Below are 27,099 nucleotides of genomic sequence, written 5' to 3'. Positions count from 1 at the left end.
GAGAAAATGGCTTAAAGACATAATGAGCTACTTCATAATTTTCTGATCATACCCGGCCTGTATTAAATTCAGTAATTACCACTGATCATCTATGAAATAACTTCACAGTAACTTCTGCTACATGTTTCGACACGAAGTGTTATTTTCAGGCCTCACACTTGTCAAGTCAATTCCTAAATGACTCGGTTTTAACCTGTACATGAATCTTACATTAACTTTAAAAATATTTTCCAAATGGATTCATTGGTTACATATGTCTTTGAATCTTTGTTGTTCTATTTATAATTTTAAATTCTTGGGTTTTATTTTACTAGAAAAATTCTAAAAAAAATTGCCTTTCTCTCTTATAAATACATGTAATTTAGTAGGTCGATTGAATTTTACCCCCAAACTGACTAGAACTTCTGTGTTATCGAAATGGTTCTTCATTATTAAATTATATCTGGCATAGGCATTTCTTTCATGCGGATATTGTAGTTATACCGCCATGACTCGGTCACCAGAGCCTCGTATGTTAGAAAGGGCTGAACAACTTGTAGGGGAAGTTGACATTTGGACAGACGAGGCTGTAACAGCCACGTCCTAGCTCTGACATCCCTGAAGAACGTTCTCGCCAAAACGCAAAAAAAGGAACGTGCCCCGACGAGTACTTATAGTTGCTGTATTTTAATGACGGTGAATGGCTCTATACACTGTTCTCACTGACATCACTTCTGGAGTGATTGTTATGTCACTGTGTTATGGGTTTCATTATCTGTGTCTGAGTCTTTTAATGACGTTTTATGGATCTGGTTTTCAATTAAAACTGTAAATGAAGCTGAAATAAGCCCCGCTGAACAGGTTTAAACAGCATCTGCTCTACTGTTTTGATGGTTATCGAGAAAAGTTATTTTACAACATCTAGCTTGTCAAAATCGTAAAATCGTTTGGAGGCTAGACTGAAACCATTACCAGTCACTGCCACGTTAGTTGTAGAGAGTGACCTGCGGGGTGTGGGGTGTGAGGTGTGAGGGGGTTGATAAATTAATACGAAATTTGGGTTGAGAATCCTGAAGGGAAGGGACCAGTGGGAAGACCGAGATGGGACAATATTAAAATGGACCTTAGGGAAATAAAGTTGGATGGTGCGGAGTGGCTCAAGAATACGGACTGGTAGCGGGTCCTTGAGCCTTGGAGAACGTCTTGAGCTTACCGTCGGCCTCTCGAGGACTCAAGCATTCAACAGATTTGAAATGTTGCCAAGTCCTTTCGTGTTTGAGACGAATGGGAGGGAAAACTCAAAAGTGGAGTACATGTAGCTTCTAAATGCGTTTCTCGCAAAGTTCCACAACTCATATTCATTTATTGGTAATAGTTTTCAGAAGTTTTTCTTAGAAGCGTCGCACAGAGGGCAGGGCTGAAGAATGTCCGATGAGCTGGACAGTGCGTAATTGTAGCTCAGCCTCAGTACACAAGAAGAACCTTGTTTTTTCTGTCCTCTCTGTTACAAACTGGGACATTAGTCATACACTGGATTCCACTCCACACAGGACAATCGTGTCAGGACTTTAGAAACATGCTGTACAGAAATTCTTTGTTTCTCTCAGCATGAAAGCTACCAAAGTAATGCCCCCATGGCCACACGAGCCACCCTAAAAAACCCTGAGATTGTCACTGCCAGGGTATAAAACCCTGAGCGCCTGTGAGTGTAAGCAACACGCCGTATTTATTGGTGATGTTTCCCATGTTCCGTAGTTTCTAATTTTTTAAGGCCGGGCAAGATGACGTATGAATAATTGAGGTCAAGAATGGCATAGGTTCCGTCCGAGATATTTATTTTATGCTTTCGTTTATCCACGTCACAACAAAGTGACGAAGGTTTCAAACGTTTTCATTCCTGTGATGATTCCACCTTTGAGGACAATTACGAATCACGAAGGCAGCAACGCGTCTCAAAATTCGAACGCCGTGGAACAAAGGCATGAAATGAAGGTTTCACTATCTGTGTACGTCATGTCTCAAGCTCCGGCCGCTGTATCCCGCGCGCACAGTAACGCCTGGCAACAGGACACGACGTCTCCAGTTTCAGCTCTTTTAATTTAACCTTCTACGTTCATTCTAAATTGATACAGCGTCAATAAACAACCCACCAGCTAGCTTCAAGGCCCATCATAATGTACTGTTTTCCTTTTATCGTACACATTGTTTTCCGCGTACTTAATGCTTGTTGTCTTCAAATATTTGGACACATGTGGGATTTGATTCGGTTCATGTGACAAGAGTCTTTGTGGGCGACTGGTGAGTTGCCTACTCGTCTCTTTGCATTGCTCGCTTCGCTTTCGGGTCAAGGTGTCAATGCAGTCTATACAAAAATAATTGGCAGTAAGTATTTGGCGTTTTGCACTGTCCACATGAAACACCGTCTTGTCAAACAAATCGCTAACCCTGGCAGCTAAGGTTCAAGATCGCTACGTAGGCCCGCCTCAGCCAGTTCCATCAACCCGTCATGTCCTCTTCTATCTTCCAAATGGACGTTTCCCGACCAAAATTCTGTGTGCGTTTCCAGTGTCCCTCACATCAGTTTCTCAGATTTTGCTCATTATATAATATTCAAGATTGCTCGCGTGTATCGTTCTATCTAGATTCAGGTATTTTTCCTGGGCACTTGCTTCAAAGTAAGTGACCATGTTTTAAACCCATGCCAAACAAGCGGCAAACTTCCTGTCCATCACACGGTGATTCTCAGTGACTCGCAGTTTACAACAAAAGACTGGCGAAAATTGTTCTTCGCCGAAGTCAAAGGAGTAAGAAATCAGAAGGGGTGTATAATTGAAGCTCTAAGGCCATTTATGCTTCCATAAGTCAGGACGGTAGAGTCGGCTTTAGGATGTTATTTGTGGATGAGTAGACACAAGAGGCCTCCTGCCGACAAGAAGTATCGTCATGACAACATGGCGGGCCCAGACCTTCTCTTGTTTTCTTCCTATCTTTATCTGTATAGCGAGGAGCTATGTGGGAATGCTATTGGTGCAGTATAGGCAACACACACACACACACTCCGGCAATAATTTAAAGAACATCTCCTGACACTAATTACAGTGAGTGAAATGACGTAAAATAATTATGCAGTTAATTGATTACCGCGTAAGACTGTATTTATCGCTTATTAAAATCATTTCTTCGTGAGGTTAGGCCTGTATCATTTCAGATTAAGGAGGATATGCCAGTTCTTAATTGCCTGATGGTGAGTTATCGACGGAATAAACCGTGGCCCATTTAAATTTAAGACGTCGGGACGCGGGTATCGACGCCTCTCCCTCCGTACATTCCACGGCGAGACGATTTAATATGGATCACTATTGGCCTAATTATGGAGCAGAGCCCTTCTTGAGAAACTGATAGTTGCTTACGTAGTTGAGAAACTCCCAGCTGTTCTGGAACCTGAATATTGATTCGCTCACTCACCGTGTTCTCAACTGTTCGACGCTGGACCATATCCTGAGCCAGTTGAATAAACTACACACACTTTTTCCTTCTAGTAAATCAGAGGGTACAGTTGGAGGCGTCTGCGATTTAATCTTGACGTTTTTTTTGGCAGAAGCAGAGATTATGAGAGACAGAGAAACTCTGAGAATTTGAACTGATTTTAGTTTGTTTGCGAACGTAATTCTGATTTGTCACCGAGCTGTTCAAAACACGGTAATAAAATTTTGGCTACCATAAAAGAGTCGGGATTTGTTGACTAGATGAGCGACTACTGGCTTCTCAGAAAGGTCCGTGCTCCATGACGTAGGTCAGTTAGATACAGTCGTTCCCAAACACTTGAACTTTGTCCCTCTGTCCACGTACGTATCTGCACTTTCTGTGTTCCCGTTGACCGACACGTGTTCTTTCCATCACGCTCTTAACGTTTTCGCGTCGGGGTGAAATTGTTGAGCACAGACAACTTTTAAATTTGCATCAGCATCGCTTAAAACCAGCCTGAAAACCGCTCGCATCTCGTGCGGTGCTGCAACCCGAAACGCTCTTCTGAGCCAGCAAGTTGAAGGCGAAGACGCGTGAGTTACTCAGGTATTTCCGCCTGCTAGTCGATTAATGAAGTGATGACGAAACTTGGGACTGGTTTGGCGCATGAACACTCTCACTCAGACCTGTTGGATTCAAATGGGCGACAGAGAAGAAGTAGCTGACGGGAGGGAAGTCGTCACGGTCTCCTGAGGAATGTCGCGAATGGCTAATCTGGCGTGTAATGTCCCCCGTGACACGAACACAGACGTATTTTTAAATAATAAAGTAGTATCTTACCTGCAGCACTCTGGCGGCGGGCGGAGTGGGCAGACAGCATTCCAGTGTTCTCCTCGTCTCCTTCATCTTCTGTCATCCGCCAAGAATAAGAAGAAATTAAGAGCTGATTAATTTCCGGGAACACTAGCAAGCATGCAGATCAGAATTTTGTCTCCTGATCTCCAACTAGCAAACGTAAGAATTAAAATGTGCGAAAGTCTTAAGAGAGCCTCCAAGGCCCGTCGTTGCACGCGATTTTGAGCCAGCTGCATCCATCACCCACCCTCGCTGTCAACTCCTCCTTGATCTTCCAAGTGAATGTTTTCCAAAAAAAAATTCTCCCCAATCCCTGCAGTCAAAAGCTATCTCCTCTAGGCTGTTTCACTGTCGTAAGTAAGGATGTTGTTTGACGACGTCCATCGTCATGTAATATCTTAAGCTGATCACGTAATTTATTGGTCTCGAGTCAAAGTGGCAAATGGCTCGACGTGAAAACCTCTGACGTAATTTTATTACACGATAATGCGTCCTTTAACGATGTGGAAGTACGTATTTTTTGGAAGTAACACAACGGTTATCGTGATCCTCCCAGGGTCTCCAGGGCGTAATATTTTAATTTATCCCCCTTTAACCTAGCCGGTACATATAAATAGTTACGTCACTTAGTCACGTGACTGGGAGCCACTGGAGTTTTATTTAATTTTCAACCGTGCGGCCATCACTTAGCTACAACCACGTGGAATTTGGAAAACCCTAGACCCAAAGATTTCGAAATCAAAAGTGGGAAGGTCCTTAGCTCCAGGTTCATACTCAGTTACATTATATACACGTGCGTGCAACAACACAGTAACAGACATGCAAATCTGTCACTTCATACCTTAAACACGTTAATAACCAAGTAATTAACTAACGCCATGTAGAGAAACGTATAGTCGCTCAGAAAGGTCTAGCCTCTTATCGCACCCGAAGATTCGTAGCCGTGTTTATAGCAGCCGCCCAGTGGTCTCTGGGTCTAGTCCACAGCCTCTAAGACCCTTTTTAATATTATCTTCGCAACTATGCTTAGTACCGAAAGTTATCTCCGGGGCGCAGTGTGGCTGATTGATGACTGAGCCTTGCGTTACGGAGCTACTTCGTTGCGTCCGCGTGTGTATAAAGTAGTCACGCATTCGGCAGCCGGAAGAACGCATTACCAAAATCACTTAGTCTCTGATGTGAGTGTTTGTCCACGTACACGGGATCATGGCGATCTCTTACTGCCGATTCAGACGTATTGTTGACAAAGCTAATGGACAGTAAAGTATTGCGCTGGATTGTATAACATATTATTTATTTATATAAACTAACTGTGTGCTAGCGAAACTATAAAGGTTCGAAAACCCGCCACTGGACGTGAATCTGACAGTTCCGTCCATCCTCACAACCTAATTCTGTGATTCATCTTAATGTTATCTTCACATTCGTTGTAGATCTATGACCAGGCCACTGTCTTGATAATGCCGGATTGTTTGTGTGAATTACGAAGTTCCTCGCTGTGTCTGCCTGACATCACGCAGATCGCACCTTTAATTTGCATGTGTCAAAAATGCGAGAATAAACTACGAAGTCTCTCGTGATGTGGCCGACAGCTACAGACGTTGTGGTTAGGGGAGATGAACCACGCTAATTGATGACACGTCCGTCCTTGAAACTGATGTATGTCTGTCTCCGATAATTCCTCTATTATCTGAAGGGGCTAAAGAGAGACAATATTGTTCCTAATACGGGAGAAACTGATCCGTGCTTCAGGGTTATTCGAGTTTTATTTTGTCGTAAAGCGAGTTCTCAGCAGACGCTCGCAACGAAGAAAATCCGGTCAAGAGTTCTGATTGGTCGTTCTTCGAAACTCCATTCGCGTCTATGCCTTCACACGCACGTGGAATCCAAATTTACTTTGTTACAGTTATTTTCCTGTCAATAAGAGAAGCGATTTTAATGGGAATTTGTCTGTGAACGCCTATGTCCGTCCACTTTTAAGGCAGTTCAGTTTGTCGACTGCTTTATTCCTCCGACAATTTTTCTTAGCGTATTATAAATATATAAAACACAAACCACCTCATTGACTGAACAGCAAAGACACTTGACTACGGCCCCGAGCAGCGACTGTGGTTCGATTCCCGACAGGGGCAATGATTATGCCCTTCGCCACGGCTGCCAGAAGGAAGTATTTTATTTGGAAGCAACCTAAGCCTCGTATTCTCGATGGACTCAAAACATAAACTTCATTGGCCGCTTAAAATGAATAGAAGTGAAATTAACCTGTGGACTTCGGTGCCTAAACCAACATTAGGATACCGCAGCTGTGTTAAGAGCCCGAGCTCTTTTAAACATATATTTATCATGCGGTAAATTTGCATTTAAGTTCTGTATTACAACTCGTGTACATACGGGACATTCAGATACTGACACTTTGTTTTCTTTGTTGAACTGCGTGCATTGAAGATTTATAATGCTGAAGGTTCCGTGTTTCTTTACACACGTTCAGGGCCTCGGTGATGAGAGGTTAAAATTGCCAGCATGTGTTGCCAAACAAAATACAAACTGATGGAAAACTTTAACGCTTTGAAACACCAGGTCCATATAAATAATATTTACGAATTCAGTCAGTACCTCAAAGAAAACACAACGCGTCTCCATCACAAAGATGAGCTGGCTAATATTGTTCATAGAGTCTCACCGAACCCGTAAGTATAGTCTTTAGACTTATGAATGTTGAAACAGGTGGTACGTATTGTTACCACACTGTGCTTTAAGGCATTAAACAATACCACATACACACGTTATAAGAATTACAGAAAAGAATATTCCCTGCTAACAAAAAAAAACAAAAGTTCACGCCTGCTATTACGACGAACCTGAGACCATTAACTTAATTTCGCATTTCAGTGCCAGGTCTCAGGGTCACTTGCCCCTTCGTTTGAGCCGAAGCCTGTGTTTAAGTAGGCATGCCTTTAAAAGAACCTGTGCTTACTAGTTTCAGAGTTGAAAATATTTATATTTGTACGTAAAGTCATTTCATTTTTTCTGGGGCCCTCAGACAAAACTGTACGTAAGTCTTCTTTCGTCAGTAGCAGCTCGCGACATCTAGAGCCGGTCGCTAAAGCCCTTGTTGCAGAAGGCGTCTTCGGTTTGCGTCAGGCCCCTCGACTGCCTGTCCTCCAGGATTCATTAAATTGGCATAAAAGTCCTTTAAGCACCCGAAGCAAGTTTCGTGCTTCGGACTCCGTCGTAAAAGTGGAACTTGGGCTAGGCTTATTTCATCGACATATCCGGTTAATAATTCTACCGAGTCACAAACAGTGTCATAACAAGTTGGGAAATTAACCAACGTCCTAACAATTCGTGACCACCAAATCTTATTTTGTGTCGGACACTGCACGACTTGCATACATTTGGATCGAGTATAAAATATGTTTCATCTCATGCCAAGTTTGTTCGAAACATTTTTTTTTCAGACTGCAAATATGCCTACCTGAGAAGTTACCGGCGACTTGCATTCGAGATGCGCGCTCATAAAAATCATAAAGTTCTCCAAGTCCGTAATTCTTTGTCCGATTTTAATCGTAATCTAAAAATATCGATAAAAATATCTTCTGGTTTTCGACTAGAGCTTTAATGTCGCATCTTAGGAACCAAAATTTCTTTCGCATCAGAAACTTCAGTGTAGAACCCACGAGTGCCAACGTTTCTGAAAATTCGTTCGTTAGTGTTGAGACACGCAAGAGCGTCGTGTGTTGGTTGTTTGCGTACTCATCGCGTCGGTTCGGACGGTCACTAACTTACCGGCTGAGGCATTGTACCGCGTCATGACGTAAGTCTATCTGATGCGCCATAGCACAGTAACGCGCGTTCATAATTGAAAATAAAAATCTTTACAGCCTCTGCTGAAATAAAAACCTAATGCAGATCATTTGGAAATTCCGAAGCACTTCCTTGTGACGTAACATCGAGCTACTCTGATGCAGTCACTTATTCGTCCGACCGTCCTCTCATAGGCTCTCGCTTTGTGATGGGCACCGAAATTTAGAGCCTTACATCCGTACACACAGCCCAGACGAATGCAATGATTTTATTGTTCTATCAATTAGCGATGTATCATAATTTTGGATCCGATCTCAAATTTCCTGCTGTTCCTCGTGATTGTCGCACAAGTGACGTCATCTGCTCCCAATACAACGGCCAATAGTCACGACATAAGACAGCTTACACTAATAAATGCGTAATTTAACCTGTCACTGAATTCGGATTTGTTGGGTAAACATAAAAGCAGATCGTTCTAATTGGGAAAGTGAGTTTTACGAAATCCGGTTGAATTTAAAATCAGACGCGTGTACTTTATAAATCAAAGGGGGAAATCAAACTCGCTAAACAAATTGTGCAAACTTTATCATTGCAGAAACGAATTTCTCGCGCTCTTTGGTCGGCCACTCTTAGAGCCGTGTGACATATTCCCCCTTGCCGAAGCCGTGTTTTTGGGGACAAGATTATCTGGCAGGTACGTCCGCGTTGAAATACGTCTTAAGACACAATACGACAACGACCTCTTCTGACATGTGTGGTACAAATTCACAGACGTTTCAGAGGTACTTGCTGCCTCCATCATCAGGGCGTACACCGTGACGACGGAGGCTTCTACCAGACTACACAGTGCAACGACATTCATATTCACTACCGTGAAAACCTCAAATCCTACATTATTTTACATTTCAGCTACCATTATCGTACACTCTCTGATATTTATAATAAATTCGATCTATTTTAAAAATAGGCGAACACTGTAAAGTTCAGCTTTCGTTATTTTTGCTATTATGCGCGGGGTTTATTATTCTTGAGTGGTTTTTTTATTAAATTTCTGATATAAAACTTTCTTTTGCTGGAAATATAAGACAAAGTTTGTTCACGTTTAAGTTGAATGATCCGTTTGACTCGTGCGTGAGTCTGACACAACCCACAGCTTCTAGAAGGATTCGTACCTGCTCCGTTGCTGCCTTTCGCTGGCCGAGTCCTGTGTTTGTTCCCCGCTGGCCGCCGTCCGTCGCGTTACTAATGCCCTACTCCGTCTTGGTCAACTGCTGTCTCCACCTGACGAAATGTCAGTCATCCTTACCCACTCTGGTCCCCCCCCGCTCTTATACCCGGGGGGGGGGTCAAAAACAGCCACAAGACAGTTGATCAACTTACTTACCTTTTTAACTGCACATCTGAGATCGCCGACTTATGGAACTAACAACGCACGTGATGGTTCCCAAAAGCATCGCGAAACATTTAATTATAAATGAAATTAATGAAAAGACAGACCGGTCACATTATAGCAACGCTACACTGAATTATGGTTAATCAGATGATCACAGCGGCTAGATACGATGTACACAGGAAATGTTGTTTGTCATAACGGGGGTGGAGGGAGGGTTACCTTACAGTGCGCATGTCACACTAACCCCTCAAAGTAATGGACGTCAAATAGAACAGCGGATTTTAAAACTGGTTAAGACATGTTTTGATTAAATCTGGAAAAAAAATGGTATGTACACCGAAAGCAGATCTGATCAGAGCAAATATCGATTTTTTTAAACGGTTCATATTAGGGAACAGGAACTTTTTCCGATGTTATATTGTAAATGCGATGTGCAGTGAATTACGTAATTCTTTGTCTTGTTACGAATTCACGGAACGACCTTAACAGAGTCACCACGAATGCAAACTTCTCCATCGGATTCCTTTATTTACGTTTAAGGAGGAACAAAATGAATGTGTCTCTGTACAGCTCCAGTTTTATTATACAAAAAAAAAACATCTCAATAAATAAGGCAGTGTATTAAAACTTTTATGTACAATTATATACAGCAGAGGAGTAGCGAAGACTCGAGAAACTGAGACAATGACGGCCATCTTGAAGTAACCACAACTTCGTTTGTCGTGCAAACCGGATACATTAATTTAAAATTCCGGACACTTGATTCTTTCCGGTACAAGAAAATTTTTTCATTATTATACTTGGTTATTAATATTAATACATATGACACAAAGTAAAAAAAACAACAACACAAATAGTTAATCACGTAAACAAAGAAGTTCCATTTCAAGAAAAAGATTCCCATAAGCACTGTTACAATATGCTTTTATCTTGTTAGATAATTTATCAAATTTGCAAGATAAGGCCAGGCCTGTTATTATACACATGGGAATCAACCTGATATCATGTTGAGAAATTTTACAGTATACCAGTTGCGACATATTTGGCCCTATCTGTACACGCTCCGTGTTAAATTATCATATCTGTACAACAGTGTGTCGACGCAATCGATTGCACAGATTCGGTAAGCTTCACACAGATCATAATTCGGTTGTCCTCAAATACGAGATTAGATTCTTGAAGGATAAGTGAGCGCTCGCTTAAAACAAATGAGGAGCGGCTTCTGGATTCGTCGCACAAAGTCACGAACAAGAACTGAAACCGATTTAATTACGACGCTAATTTTCCGGGGCACGAGACCAGACCAGAAAAAAAGTTTAAATTGAATGTCGCGAAGGGAAAAACTCATTTTCTTATGTGCCACAAGATTTTCCTTTGTGAGATGGCACCTCTGCCGCTAACACGAAGTTTTTTTTTTCTTTTCCAAAATTTCGCCATTACCATCAACGAAAACTGCATACTTCGGCAATAATTTACAGTCGTACCACTACTGACAACCGAAAGCGACACATCGCTTTTCATAATTTGCTGCTACTGAAAGTGAACCATAAATTATTTAGAATAAATTGGGTCTGGCCTCGTCTCCAATTTTAGGAAATGCAGAGAGCCACTGAATTATTTCTCAGTGGGAGCTTACATAACCTGAGTACATAGAAGAATAAAGAAAATACAATATACAAATTATATCAATATTAAATTTGAGTCACTGACCAAATAATACTAGAAGCAGCCCACGTTGAAAAGTATACATTATGAGACTCCAAGAGAACATAAATTATTCCCAAGCAACATTCAGGAACACGCACAAAGAGATACGAAACTGGAGAAAATCGAATGCGTATCGCTTTGTGGAGAACGCACGTCATGTGCGTCTCTTCCTCCTAGCAAGCAATCAAGAGCTGCCCAATTAGAACCTCCGCTGACGGCCTTCAGCTCTCCTTCCAACACATATCGGCCTTAGATAAACAGACAATTAATGCGTCCAGTGACTCTGGCAGGTGGCCAGACGCTTCTAGGAGAGGACGTTAAAGATGAAATATCTGGATTCTCAGGTCTCTTAGCATACCTGATGTCAAATTATTCTCTCATTCCACAAAATGAGAGAACCAAACATCTTGTTAAAATACACGGGGCTTGCCTCTCAAATTAAGTTGTTATTTTTATTATTCTCTGTATCTTTACCAAATTCTTGTAACCACATTCTCTCGTTCATCCATCCACACAGTAAAGATAAGGAATCAGAAAACACGTCACATTTTATTTTAATTTTGTTCCAACAGGGACGATGCTGAGAGGTCACTTTGACCTCTCAGCATTTTTAGACGTAATCCTGAACTCTGAATGAACAAACGTCGCTGGACGAATCCGTTCAGAGCCTCCATATCGGAAATGCGGAAACTCTGCGGTCTTAATGCCCAATCCTTTCTTAAAACTGTGTGAAAAAGATGCCCACTCGTCGCTTTGATACATTTTTGTTAGCAATTAAAACATTAGTCACAATTGAGAGTTTACCTTACACGGAGCAACGGACACAAAGACACGTGAAGCATTTCATGACATCTGGAAACATTTTGTTAACGAAAATTAATAAACTGTAATAAAAAATAAAATACTTGCATTGGAATGTATTATATCATTTACGTCTCAAACAAAAATGTTCCACTAACATAACACTATTTGATACAATAGGCCAAATATATAGTGGACGCCACGTTGTTTGTATGAAGCCTTTGGAATGCTACGGGATGCAGGTGGACAGAGCAGAGAGGCGACGCGGTGCGTCCCCCAGGCAGCGCAACAGATTCGTCAATTGCGCTCAGAGCCATATTGAATCCGACATTCACCTCGTTGTTACGAGTTTCTAGTAAGATCCGCTTTCTTGTGTCATTATAACTCTCGTCTAAGTAACATTTACGAATACATGGATTAATCTATTAACACTTGTTTACTGTGAGATACATCTTAAGCCCATAAATACCCTCTGTGCGGAGAACGCGGTGTTACTGATTATTAAAGCGGGTGGCACATATTGGCTTTAAAGGGTAATTTAACATACACTCAACAGACTTTTGACCAATTTTAATAGCGAACTGCGTTAAAAGTTTCGTCATAATGGGTGTGTGCCACCTGTCACATGACGCAGTCTCGTTTCGTAAGCAGAGCGCAATGCTTCCGTGGCGAAACAGCTGCCCACAGCGATCCAGAGAAATTAACACCTCCATTCGCTCCGGATAATGTCACAGTGACAGATATTCTAATAAGAAGATCTACGTTCCTAGGAATCGTTGTCATTTCTGCCTGCTGATGATAGAATACGCCTAAAATTATCAAATAGTGGATATTTTACTCAACTACTCTTGGATTTTAAGCCGCGAACGAAGAAAGTAAGTTCTAACAGACGAAGAAGCTATTAATCCGCTGCTGATTACGTGGCCACAAAGATGTCATTTTTAAAAAGAGTTAATATTTGTTACAAGGTACAATTCATCTACGATTATCACCTGCCGTGATTCGCGTTGACTAAATTCTAATAGAGTAAGTTACTAGACACTGACAATCACGCTACATTAGCTATGAACATTTTTAATCGATTTATCGAAACAGAGCACACGTTTTATACTAATCGAGGTTAATTTAAATTCTTGAGATTTGACTTCCTCGCTGCATTCAAAACAAAATTCTTCTGAATCCGAAATACGCGAAGTCATACCAATTGCTGGAAAAAAATCAGTTTCAGAATTTTTTTTTTAACAAGAATACGAGTGCCACGGAGTGACGCACTTTTTCTGACGGTATCGAAAGAGAAACCTGGCCCTCCCGCGAAACACGTTCACGTTCATCATCATTAGGATGAATATGAGTGACGAGTATACACGAGACTTGCGTAATCAGATTCCAGATTTACCACCTTTTGCGGAATGTGGATTTGGGGAGGAAAAATTATAGTTTGATTTAAACAAAACGCAGTTTTCAAAGTCACCGACCAAAAATCTGTGCTTACGTCAGCCAAAAATCTTCTCCAGTAATGTTATCGGCTGTGGCCATTGAGTACGCGACTTACGCCTTTAGGAAATTTATTCAAGTTACTTTCTAATATAATGCAGTATGCTAAAAATCATCGCAATGAAACCCTGAATTCAAGTTTAGTTATCTCATTAAAACGAAGAGCCAATTCCGGCAGCCATCGTAAACAAACATCACCACAATTTAGAGCTCTACCGTCCCTTATTATTACCCAGTCTTGTAAATGCGTTTTATATCGCAGTTACGTCTCACTAAATGGGCTTTGAATCTACAAGAGCCACTTGCAAATCGAGAAAAACACGGGCTGTAACATTCTTCCAGATATATCGTAGCTGAAAGAGGCATCAGCTTAGCCTGTGGTGCTTAATGGCACCGTCCACATGCTCCTTGCAGAGCGGCAAGTTGCGTGACACCGGGTCGTTTCGATTCTGTGTGTATAGATGCTAATTCAATTCGCCTGGCTTGTGATACAAACGCAACCCACAAAGACGCTCATAATTAACTGTGATTTGGCCTAATCCTTGTTAACTGAAAGAGATTGCGCAGAAGACCGTGGCTTAATGGGAGAAAATGTTCCGAATCTCCCGATACTTAACAGTGTCATTGTTTGCGCAAAGTTACGACAAGCCACGAGTTCCTCTTCTGTCCGAGGGACCTCCCACAGTGGCTGCAGAGGAGGGCCAACTCCAACCAAACAGACTCAGCCGTTAATTTCCTGGAGAAGTCAACTTCCCTTTATGTCCGAAACCGCGGTTTTTCATGGGAAAAATGATCCAAGGAACTTGTACACGGACTTTACAGCAGACAGTCAAACGCGAGGGGGGGGGGTCTCTCTCTGAAGAAACAGATTTACCGGTCGCAACACAAGAGGGAGCCCGAGGGTTCACCACACAAACTAAAAGGCTCTGGTATGTGAAACTGAGGCTGAATGGAGAACGACAGAATGAGAATCAAGAGGCGGGGGGGGGGGGGGGGGGGAGACAAACTAAGAAAAACCATTACGAGACGGAGAATAGAGGAGGATGAAGAAGATGATGCTTCAGCAAGCTTGGTCTTTCGACAAGGCAAAGAAAAGAGAATTGCTTTCCTGGGCCGCTTCAAAAATTGCCTTGCTCTCTCAAGTGTGCAGAGCGCGTTTTACACCGACACCTAGCGGCCGATCAATTCGTTCCGCGGGGACGAATGGGAGGTTATGCAAAGATGTCATCTAGGGAGGCCGCCTTGCAGTTGTCTCGTTAGTGTAGCACAGACCGGAGTCGGGAACCGCTCAATCAACAAACAGCAGATGTACCCACCCACCCTCCCCTCTTTGTGTACAGCAAAACCCACAGCTACCGCACGCAATATGATGCTGCTTTATTTCCGAAATGGGAGGAAACAGCACTTCAGATGTACCCAAGACTGACAAATGAATCATAAATTCCCCCCCTCTTAAAATACTGTAAAATCCACCCTTGCTCTGTTGGGGTGAACCCGACTCGTCCGTCGCACCGAACACCCCGAGGGGCGACTGAGCTCGATTCTCGCAACGTGCGTCACGTATGAACAGTGAAGGAAGCACCTACAGGCGCCATAACTCGAATTGTGGGAATCTGTTTCGATCGTCTGGCGGTGGCTCCAGAGGAAAGTCGACGCATCCTGGCTGTTGTTTATAGACAGCCCTCGGCTACGCGACAATCAGCAGTGACCGACGTCTTGTGGCGTCGCCTGGGTTAAACATTAATAACTACAGACGACAAACAGTCAACATTTAAAATACTCTTTTTCTTTTTATATTACAAACGCGTTGGGTAAAGAGGGAGAGTTGACGTTCTGTCTCCCTGTTTGACGCCGCGCTTGGTCAACAACATCGGCGCGTAGCAGCTGCTAGGGTAACACGACGAACGCCCTCTGAAAGAACGGGGGCGTCATACTAAGAAGCTTGTCTCACGCTGCCTGCCTCCCTCCATCCGCGATGTCGCACCTCAGGAGGAGCGTCGCAAGCCCAACACTGACTCAAATTGTCTTGCGCACTACTGGCTCTCAAGTCAGGAAATATTCTTGCTGTTCCGGTGCCGGAGCCTGGGAGGCGAGTTCTTCCGGGAATGTTTGTTCCGCTTGCTGCTGAGGAGCTGCTGGTGCGCGTGCACCGGAACTTGGGCCGAGTGGTTGCCACCGGCGAGCTTCTGGTTGTGATGGTTGATGCTGAACTCGGTGTCGAATTTGAGGAAGTTGAGGCACTTCTCCTTGTGCCGCGCCAGACCGCTCTTGAGCGGTTTCCCGCGGCGGTTGAAGCCCACAAACCGCGACTCGTTCGCAGCCGACCGGTACCTGTTGTACCCGTTCGTCATGTCCTCGTAGAACTCGCACATCGCGCCTCTGAACCTCTTCTGCAACCACACACAACATCCTACTGAACAAGCAGTCGTGGCAACGCCTTCCTTCCTTCGGCCTGGCTAACACATTCACCCACCGGTGTGGAATTTTCCGAGTGACCAACGAACGCTGAACGATCAGCTAATACAACTGTCACCTAAGAGAAACGTTTGATTTCTGTCATTTCAGGTGAAAGCGACCGGGTGCAGTGAACGTGTTAGCCAGCTTCAGGAAGCGACCGAACGCTATCCACGTGAGAGGTACTGTACCGATGAATGGGGACGGAACACAGCATTTCTGGTCACTGAAGTAATTTGTGAAGGGTGCCTTAACGGGACGAATCTGCCCCAAACCTAACCTAAATGTCCAGGAATGTCTTTTTCCGTCTCCTTTTTAAAATCCGTTTTCAGTTTCTGTTTCTGATGTAATTCTTTCCTCGGGCATGCACTTAATTTGGAGATGACATGTGATCCATCGGAATCCTGCTCGTATGTCCCAATTCCTGGGTGTGAATCTGTCGGCTTTGCCGTGCCACTTACGTAATACTTTATAACCGAGACTTTTTTTTAAAAGAAATGTGGAGGAAAGTGCTACGAGAATTAAACAACAACAAGATCGCAGAGAAGTTAAACTATGGATCATCTTTCAAGGTCGTGGTTCAAAGGATGAGATGTGAAGCAAAATTGGACGAGGGGGCTCAGATAACGACACCAAGATCAAAATTAATGGAATGAAATGAAGCCAAAAGCGAATGCAAAACCCGTACATATTTCGAAGATGGATTTTGGGGGGGGGGGGGGGTTTAAAATGAAACACATTTATGCTTACCGATCCGACAAGTTTCCACTTTCTGTTGAAGCACAGGTACATTCGTGATTCTTCCGCGAATATCGTCAGCTTGACACTGAAGTCCAGGGACTTTATAGTGAGATTTTCTGCAAAAGAGAACATCGATACAAACGAGAAATGTGGCGCCCTTTCAAAGAACGCTAAAACACAATCACATCGTCACGTTTAACAAGCGCACAACTGGAGTGTTCTCCGTTTTACGCAAAGGTGCACTAAGTCCACTTATCGCGTTTTCAAGCGAAGAGCGGTTCTTGATAATCTGCTAAATTCTGCCTAGAAAGTGTTTTTTTCAGCGCTTTGCAAAATGAGCCGATAGAATTCTGAATCTACACTGAATTGTGCTGATTACAGAGTGGAAGAGTGACACAAGTGCGCGTGGCCTCTTACTTTCAGAGGTCTGGCGTTCTCAGTGCCGGGGGTCTTGTGGGTTGCCAAGCCGTGGCCGACGTTTCAGAGCTGTGCACCGCCTCTATGTTCAAGGCTCCTTTCAGATTTTCCGACTACAACTCAATTCACGTGGTTTGCATGCGTGCTATATGCCCTGCCCATCTCATACTCCTTCACTGGACCGCCCTAAAAACTTTTGATGTTGGGTTCCTCGTCTCGTGCCGCTCTCCGGCCTCCTATCACGGCATCTCTTAGGACCGTAACAGGCATCAGACGTTTGCATTTTCACAGGCCGTTCACGGACATGGAAGTGACGAAGGCCACGGCGGTCCAGCGCGTGAGAGAACACACGGCCGGCCCGAAGTGGCGCCTGGAGTTGGAATAAACTGATAGCCAGAAGACAAAAACACGACCCCTATTATGCGTGCATGTAGCTGCTACGAGCAAAAGCGTCTTACGTCTTCTACGACGAATCCGCCTTTACTCTGACCCTGTAAAGAAATCGGAACTACGTCCATCAGTTCTGTATCCCGTGGCCGCTCTGAGGAAACGCATTTCTGCACTTAGTTCCAGTCTTCATTTCAGACAGAGGAACCTCTGCAGTTCATACGGCGTTGTCAGATTCCCTGCTAACCTGCACAATCGAATCTCGTTCACTTCCTATCCGCATGGTCCATTAGCCTCATCACGTTAAGTACGGTAATGCAACTCATGGTAAATACTTCCAGTTGTGTTACGCCGACCTCACTACGAACATTGAGGGTTGCAGTTTCTTCCCGTGCAAATATTCCGTTTTTCTTTTCGTGCCGAGTCCTGGGCTAATGAAAGACCATCACGAGGGGTGCTTCTTGAAGGTTCTTTGCTGCCTTCACAGCAGCCTGCCACCAGTCTTCATCCGCACGCCCAACTTTTTAATATTATCCTCCTATCCCTTCTCTGCAAGCCTTCTCGCTGAATTACAGCCCGGCACAAACCACCGACGAATATTAACTGCTCGCATCACAAAATACCACGTGCAGTCGGAATCAAAATATTCCGCCGCCATTTTTAAATCTCGCTCGAGAAATGCTCTAACAAGAACTTAACACTCGGTTCAAATGCACAGAACTGGATTGCTGTTTATTTAATGACGCTAATGTTCGCGTGGGCGCCATGACAGGGAGATTAAAAGCGCCGCTCCATTAGCGTCGTACACACACAGGGTTCCGAAGGGCTTATTACAGTTCGTCCTGACAACTACAAGACAAACTGCAGATGGAACCACGCGCCCTCCCAAAAACTAGTTTCGTATTTCTTCTACAGCTCCTCTCATTACGAACGACTAGCAGAACCTAGTTGTTAATTAGTGGAGTACATGGCGCCGTGATTAGGAGTACAGCTGCGAATAAATTAACACTCCCTCCCTTCTTTAACAACCGAATTTACAGTTTGTCTTTTAAATAAACAGCGACTGCTGTTATAATTAAGAAATGAATTGCCTGAACGGTCGCGTTCGAATGTGTTCCCGCGAACTCATCTCTTCTATCGCTGCTACAAGAAGGTTACACGTGGCTCGTGATATTTTCATCAAAAGTGCCTGCAGCTGGGTACGAAACGGACCTCCGTGTCCCAGAAAAGAAGGAGATTTTATTGGCTTGTTAAGCGACTATCAGCGTCTCTAGAAGGACCGTGCTCCACGGGTTAGTTAACACCTTGAGGACACAAGCAAAGTTAAGGATACACTTCCATGCTTCCACGTGTATGCTAAATGCCCTGCCCATCTCGTCATAATCGATTTAGCTACCACAGAAATACCAGGGCAGTAGTTCAAATCCCGAAGCCCGAACTTACGCATTTTCCTCAGTTTCTCCGTTCCGTCATCTCAGCCACACGGACTGCGGATCGTTACGTATTTTCTGTAAATTCCATTCAACTTGTTGATGAATAAAGTACTTTTCCATAGCTCTAAACTGGTGACATAATATTTGCTGTTCGCTTTCACAGTGCTTTGTCACGCTGTCGACCGTCTTAAGAGGTTGATTTTTCCTTGCACGCAGTCTCAGTGAGCAGTGCCCCAGGTAGGGCACAGCGGGCTCTTTCGAGCGTTTCCTCCGTGCGGTACAGAAGTCGGCTTCAAACAGTCCTCACACAGGGTTAGCCTGACAACTGTTCTTTCCGGGTACTCCGGCTACAATTCTATATTAATCTCTCGCCCCTTCCCTATGCTACATGTCCTGCCCATCCCGTCCTCGTAGATTTTACCATGGCACAAGTTATGAAGCTCCTCGTTGTGTATTTTTTTCCATCCACTTTACTCCCTCCGAACGTTCTCCTCAAACACCAGCAGTCGGTATTTTCCACTCAATGTAAGAGACCAAGTTTCACACCCATAGAGAACGCATAAATGCCTGCAGTTGTCTAAACCTTGCCAACTACCGCATTCTGTTTCCGTATTTCTGAATTAAACGGCCTTCGTGTTATTCAAACACAAAAAAGAGGTACGAGAATTTCAAACGCAAACAGCCAGAGGAAATTCATTACTGAGCGGTTCGTTTCATTTGCGTCAATAAATACGAAATTCCCGAAGGCAGTTCTGTCGAAGGATTCGCTTGAGGGCGACGTGACTTGAGATTCGGCTTCAAGGGAGACGAAGACATCGGCTGACAGAGGAAAACACCCCGCGAGGGCTGACGGACGAACAAAGAGCGCAGACAGACAGACAGACACTCTGCAGTTGACACCAGCGGGACGGACCATCGTCTGCACGGACAGGATTAATACACGGCTTGTTTAACGACGTTTCCAAGATAGGTTTATGATGGGTAAAGGATCGGAAAGGAAGTGGCCGCGGCGCAGTCTGATGCACTGCCCCGGAATTTGCCTGAACGGACTGAAGAAAACCACGACACACGCCGACCGAGATATCGCAGTCTCCAAAACACAATGAGAGAAAATGTAGCAGTAAATATAATGTTTCGGAGGGACAAACTGCTTCAATCTTCAGGGCCGAACCCAGAATACCAACATCCATGCTCCACCCACTCGCGTAAGAAATCGCCTTTTGACTTGCGACTTTAATAAGCCGCCCGGCTGCTTTGCCCTGAGCCCCGCAATGTGAAACAGCTGCCTCCGTGTCCCGGCGCTCAGGGGTGGGCGGAGTTCGGTGATCGGTTGAAAAGGAACGGAAAACGTCAGCGAGCGTCTCTTTGTCTACAGAAATAACAAACCTGAACGCAGGTTATCGGTGGATAATAGATTTAAAGACAAGATGCCGACAGGAGCTCGTGGTTCAAATTCCTCCTCTTTCAAAGGGACGTAATTGGTCGGCGTTCAGGCTCACGACTCACGCAGCGCACGGGAAGCGAAGTAACACGACGTCTTCGTTCTTCATTCCTGCATTTAACGACGCTTTATCATCTAATGAGCAGCTTCTTGGAAAACCAAGAACAGATTCTCATCGCCGTAAGAAAGTCACATCCTACGTGGTTGTCCAATACCCTGTTTACAAAGACGTGCCACTGGGCCCTCAATCCAGAAGAGGGTTGTCTTCTGGGAGATTGTCCTGATGATGGAGGCAGAAAGTAACTCCGAAACGCCGGTCAATATCAAGAGACTACACGGCGCTACAACCCACAAGACAGCCATCTTCACACCCGCAGCCGTGAGAACCTGAAATCTCAACCAGCTGGATCCAGTCCACCCCCTAACATAGTGCGTCTTTAAAGTGCGTTTTAATCCTAACCTCCGATTTATACCAAAGTCTTCGAAGTTTTCTCTTCGTCGTCTCGCGACAAAATTGTGTGATCATTTCTTACCTCTGACGTGCCCCGCCCATCCCAAGGTTTTTCATCGGCTACTTACTTTATATTAATGCAGCGTCAAATGACCAGATAATTGCTCTTGTTTCGGGTGACACGGCGTCTATGGTCTACTTTCATTTCTGGGCGGAAAACGCGGAGCGCCTCAGAATAGACGACCGCAGGGCTCGGGGTCCAACACGAGGTCGTTTGCCACCCACTACGTGGCGAAGGTTTTCATTCTGTCGCCTGGAACTACTTTATGTGAGCGGCAGGCAAATTCCACCTGCATCCGATCGAAGAGCTGTGCAGTAAAACCCACGAAATGTTGAGCCGATATATATTATAATGAGGGCCGATGGTATTCCGATGGCGCTGTACGACTGGGCTTTCGAAACCACCACGAGTGAATGACCAGGTTCATTTTTTTACCTTTATTGGACAACGCTGAGGTGGTCGCCTTTCCGTGCTGACACCAGGGAGCTTTGCCCTGTGTCTGTGAACCAAGAGGACACACGGAGCAGAGTTCGAAACCCTTTTAACGAGCATCACTACACTACACGCAGTGACGAAATTTGGTAAAATGTGGTATGTATTACATTCACGTTGTTCACCGTCATGGCGGCCGTGCGAATCTGTGAGGTGGTCAGGTAGAAGGTAAACCAGTGCCCACACACCAATTTCCTTCTGCTGCATCACAGTTCCCGTCTGCAAACGCCATTTCCGTCCCCCCTCCTGGTTCACAATTAAACTCAAGGACATGGCGTTCACCATATATAATTAGGGTACAAGTACGATGAGCTGGGCGGGGCGAGAGATGAGAAATGCAATGAAGATTTGTCGGCAAGCCTGAAGGACACCATCTGAAGACTTAGGAGTACATGAGAAGATAATTTACTATCGTCGAATGCGATAGGACGTGTGTCCTGGTGGCATCTGCTTTAAGAAAACCGGGCTACAGGCAAATTTATGGGCAACCGGTAAAGGCGAAGTTTATAAAGGAGTTTAATTAGAGACGCGACTAGAACTTCCCTCCTGAATATACACGAAATCGAAAATTATTCAAATAGAATTTGTAGATTTTGACGAAATCTTCAGTTCATGTGACGTACCGATAATATTTTTCCACAAGAGAAGTTTTCAAGTTCAACCCCACAGAGACACAAATCTGCGACAATGCTGAAGCTGTCCGAGTCGTCCTTGCCGCAGTCACCAGATACTCACGGTATTTGTCCGACTTGTCATCGTCTGCCAGGACGCGCCCCTTCAGGTCCACCCGCACGTCACTGCTACTGCAGTCGTTGTAGAGACGCACGGACCGAACCATGGAGGGCACAGCTCCGCAGATCACCACCTGCAGACACAAGGCAGGATTTCAGGTCCTCACGGCGCCGACTATGAAGGTCTTCTGGGTTGTAGCGCCGTGTAGTCTGGTACACCTTCATCGACGTTTCAGAAGTACTTGCCGCCTCCATCATCAGGGCGATGTGACGCCCTGTTAATGGAGGAGGCTGTAAGTACCTCTTGGCACGTCCGTAAGCCTCTACCAGACCACACGGCCCCACAACTAGAAGACAGCTACCTCCAAAGCGCCATCCACACCTCACTCAAAACTTGAATATATAGTACGCGACTGTAATCTTGAGACTTGCAAGGAATGCAGGAAGTTAAAGGCAGGCGCTGTCTTTCCTCCTTCACCCCACTTCCTCACCCCGCAAGTCTCAAGATTACAGTCTTACACTGTATTTTTGTACTCAGAACCGAATGAATGTGGAATGAAGGATATCACATAACGAGGAAAGAAAGTCTCTTGCCTGTCCTGTCTCGAAACTGATTACTTCATGCGCTCTGGAAAGTAACTTTTGAATCGATTGCGTATTGCCTTCATTAACGTTTGATGAACAAACGATTTCAAGGCCCCTATCTCGGGTTACCCTTAGACAAATCGAGGAAACCCACGGAAATCAGAAGTCAAGAGATACGACAACCCATAAACAATTCTCCGTTACCATGGTTACAGAAGCCCGTCCACGGTCCCTGTCTTCATTCCACACAATCACACCTCATCCCCCTTAGATACATTCTAATATTCCCTATCTGCGTCCAGGTTGTTCAAACGGCCTCTTTCTGTCAGATTTAAATTTTGTGTGCACTTCTCGTCTTTCCAGTACGTGATAATTCCTAACCATTATTTTAGTCCTAAGACTTACACTCATATTACTGCCTCGCCCTATCCGATCACACGTCATACTATAACTCTTCAATTTGGTTTACTTAACGGTGAATGGAAACTTACAGTAGCTAAGCGATCATGCCCCACTGTGCTGGAGGGAGCGAGACTGTAGCCCACTGGATTCGCGCTTCTGAACGTCACTTGACTGATCCCAGGGAACACAGGCCGCTTCCAAACGCGGGTACCCTTTAGTGGAACCCTGGAACCTGGTTCACACGGTGGTTACGTTCTCTGCTACATATTCACAAGCACTTGGTTTCGATTCTGGGGCCAGAGATCGACTACTTTCCATGGCCTTCGGAAGTCCCGCCACACAAATTACGACTTACTGACTAATGACAGGCGACGACCTCTACAACCTACGCTCCTCTCAAGTCATTATTCATAACCATCCACCCATCTGACACAGTATAAACGATATCGGAGGTAGAGCGAGTTTAAATGAATCAAAGATTACAGGCCGAATGTCATTCTATTTCGCGTCAGTGCACGTAACCCAACAGGAGGGCAGCTCTCGAGTTCTAATCTGGTTCCGGACAAGGGACAGGCCAGAATATGAAGTCCGGACTTACCATTAGGAGACACAACAACTTCGCTGAGACGGCAAGCTGTGGTAACCTGCAACAAGAAACAAAAAACTGTCGTCATTGCTCGTGCCAAACTACAAAGACGTAAGAATTTACACAAACGAGCAAATTAAACCCTTCGATAAAGCTTGACGGCTTTATGTAAGCCGTAACATGCCCGTGTTATAGGAATTCCTTCAACGTTTAACCAACACATTTATTCTCACATAAACATGTATTCACATACGCCCACAGACGCACTTGGTGCTTAAAATAAATTAACGTGACTGGGTTTGTCGAGAATCGTGAACTTTGTCGGAAGGACTGAAAGTAAGTAACAGTGAAGTGGCTCTTGAAACCAACCAGCATCACACAGCTCGACACAACTCACTGTCCATCTGCCACACCGAAAACCATCATCCATCTTGTCATTTCCAGTGCCGTTACGCTCACGAGAACGTAGAAGGCAAAGCACGTATCCTCTGGGATTCCTTCCGAATCTCGAAATTTGCTAACGGAGTAAATACGCCATAATCCTCGAGCCACAGAGACAGGCACTAGAAACTCCCAAGTGGACTCTTCAGACGAACATTTTACATGCGTGCTACGTGCAACTCAGGAATACTCATCCTTTTAAAAAAAAACCTTTCAAATGCACACCGGCGTGGCTTAAAGAGCAGTCGTGTTGAGCGCAATCCCATACACTTCTAGCAAAGACTGTACTTTAATGTCAGAGCCTGGGAGCAATGATCAATTAGGAATGCTAGGTATGGGAAAGGCATATTGTACGCGCAATAAACACTGTTTATTCGCAGAGCAAATCGATAACGACTACGTCTTATCGAGATGCTCGCTGCTTCGTACGGGCTGGCTGTTCAGAGTGCGGTACAGACACATGGAGTTCAGCTGCCAGTATCCTGAATGAACAGACGCGGAGAGCCGACAAGGGGTGATCTTCCACTCTGGGTTGTTACTACCACATTACGCCACGAAGACATCAAATTGTTCGGACGAATTCGATGACTAACCTTCGGGATTCATGACCAGCTGAGAGACACTCAGCTTTTCGACACAGATACAACCCGAAACGACATCTGCTGGAATAAGAAGTGCATCTTGACAATAATTAATCGCCTGTGTAATTACGTAAAGATCAACAGAATAACGAGATGGGTTGGAAACGCAGCACGCATGAGATAAATCTCAGTAGAAGAATTGGAAACAAAGAGACCACTTACTCAGGAGACGTAAGCAAATATTTGGATGGGGAAGGCGCGGGCTACACGGAAGACGGGGGAATTCTGGACCAGCCAAATATGAGGTCCTCTGGAACATGCACCCGACACTGTAACAAATTCCACGGTCCATCTCATGAGTACGATCATCGGTGGTCACGAGGAACACGCACAAATACCCTCGCGACCCCTGGTGGCTGTTCGGGCGCAGCGGAGAGTGAAGAACCGCTCACTCAACTTGTCCGCTTCGCTTCACGTGTTTGCCTTGCACTGCAAGTGAAGCGTCCTCTGGCGATGATGGGCCCGCCACTTGGACGTAACCAAGTTGAACAGAACGGTAGGGGATCAACTCGTCGCTCGCTCGCTCGCTCGCATTAGCGAAGCGGGGAACCATGAGAGGTTTTAGCAGGGCATGTCTGTGCACACACTCCAAGTGGACACAGCCTACGACTCATTATTTGGTCTCCGTGTACAGTCAGCTTACATTTTGGTGAATATTTTTGTGCCTTTCTGCACTGATACATGAGTGGCGGGTCAATTCCGTCTCCAGATTTCGATTAAAATTTGTAATTGGGCAAGCACGAAAGAAGACGTTAGTCTGCCCGTATTGGTGCATTTGTCACACGAAAACAGAAAGCCTTTTCCTTTTGTATGTAAGTTATAGTGTTTGTCACGTCTCCCGCGCGTGCTACGCGCGAACTACCCGTGTCACCAGAGCGTGGGTGGAGCTGATTGCTTCATTCACACTAGAAATACAGGAGTCGGACGAAGCTACATTTCCGATTTCAAAATACGGGCTACATCACTTGGGGAGTGGGGAGCAAGATAATTTGCCTCAAATACCAAAGCCCACCCCGGGTCACTGCCCTGAGCCAACTCAACATTAGTGTGTCTTCACGTCATGTTCTCAGTCCTTCAACTTGTGTGTTTTCGCGTTCGTCAAAAACGCCGCCACAAGCAACTGCTACAGATTTTCCTTGTGGGGGGGGGGGGGAAATCGCTGAGTTTGCTTAACGGAAACGTTCGTAATAAAACGGGGAAGGAACGTCGGAAAAATACGCACCTCGAAACTTCTTATGTTCTTAAAATTCCCCTCCCCCCAAGCTCTTTGCGATCATCCATCGTGCTTTGAATGACCACCGTTCGAAGTCACTACTCACCAAACAACCATGACTGAAATCAGTCACCAGTCGCAGTCAGTCTTCGCCAGTGGCGGGTTTTCTCATTGCAAACCGCAGAACAACGCGCACAGCACCCTAGAACTCAGTGCACTGCGAGACACGACAACATTTTGGTCTTCAGCGTCGTTTGATCGGTCTTGGAGCACTAAGAAAATTACAAGACAGTTTTCCATTCCCGTCGAGTGGCTTAAGCCTCGAGCAGTCAGACTGTCGGGAGATACCCACAATGCAGACCGGGGCAATGCATATTGACGTAATACGAAGATGAGATGAGAGCGGGCGACGGATGCTAAGTAAGAACAAGAAATAAGTCTTCAAGTAGTTTACAAGGAAGGAATGCTGCCAAGAGCGCCTGTGCTTCTTATCTGCGTGACTTGGTTCCATTAATAAGAGACATTCCGATTTTCGGCGACGCATCGTCGTTGCTGTATTCCGACTCCAGCTTAGATCAAATTTTTTCGTGACGCATCCACGTTTTTTGTTCTTAGACATCTTGCGAAGAATCAACGTGGATGCTGTTGACGCATCCTGTCGCCGCTTTCATTAAATTTCCAGCAAAACACACATCAGTCCTTACATAGTAATGTGACTGTGATGCGGCTATAAGAATGCCAAGGCGCCTGCGTGCAGACAAACACACAGACGGCTCGACAAGGCGAAATGTGTGCAGGTGAATGGACAGTGATAAAACAGGCCACGGCAGCCTCGTACCAAATTCGGTGACTAATTCGAGTTAACTGAAAACAGTGTCGATAAACAGCTGAAGTACGAATGAATGTTTCAAAACAAGTTCGAGACAATGTACACCTCGGAGGACGGAAATGAAAGGAAGATAATTTTGTGTTCGCCTAAGCGACTGTCAGCTTCTCAAGGACTCTGATCCATGCAGGCCGAGTTGTATATTATACGGAACCAAAAATCAGTTGCACGAAGAGAAATTTCCGCGACGAGACAGCGCCTACTCGGCGCACCCCCCCCCCTCCCCCTATCAATGTTAC

The 27,099-nt window shown here is 44.8% G+C and overlaps 1 protein-coding gene and 1 long non-coding RNA gene across 3 annotated transcripts in view; one reads left to right on the top strand and one right to left on the bottom strand.

The window, feature by feature from the left end:
- Positions 1-27,099, top strand: part of LOC110839688 (uncharacterized) — a 129,736-nt gene that overhangs the window by 32,699 nt on the left and 69,938 nt on the right. Inside the window, exon 3 of the long non-coding RNA XR_015534086.1 lies at positions 16,064-16,134. This is a non-coding gene — a long non-coding RNA (uncharacterized LOC110839688). The remainder of the gene's footprint in view (positions 1-16,063; positions 16,135-27,099) is intronic.
- Positions 16,703-27,099, bottom strand: part of LOC110839630 (RNA/RNP complex-1-interacting phosphatase) — a 135,611-nt gene continuing 125,214 nt past the window's right edge. The window contains exons 11-13 of one of the 2 annotated variants that reach the window (XM_087344773.1): positions 23,692-23,737; positions 22,111-22,240; positions 16,703-16,809 (exon numbers count right to left, since the gene is read on the bottom strand). In XM_087344773.1, the coding sequence (XP_087200899.1) occupies positions 22,176-22,240; positions 23,692-23,737 (111 nt within the window). In that variant the 3' untranslated portion in view covers positions 16,703-16,809; positions 22,111-22,175. Of the gene's footprint in view, positions 16,810-22,110; positions 22,241-23,691; positions 23,738-27,099 lie in introns of those variants that run through there. The other variant, XM_087344777.1, reaches the window with a different exon arrangement.

This window comes from Zootermopsis nevadensis, unplaced genomic scaffold, assembly GCF_977971745.1.
Source record: "Zootermopsis nevadensis isolate Lab colony 2312 unplaced genomic scaffold, Znev_1.0 Znev_ptg000008l, whole genome shotgun sequence".
NCBI lineage: Eukaryota > Metazoa > Arthropoda > Insecta > Blattodea > Termopsidae > Zootermopsis > Zootermopsis nevadensis.
This window is presented reverse-complemented; position numbering and strand designations above follow the sequence as displayed.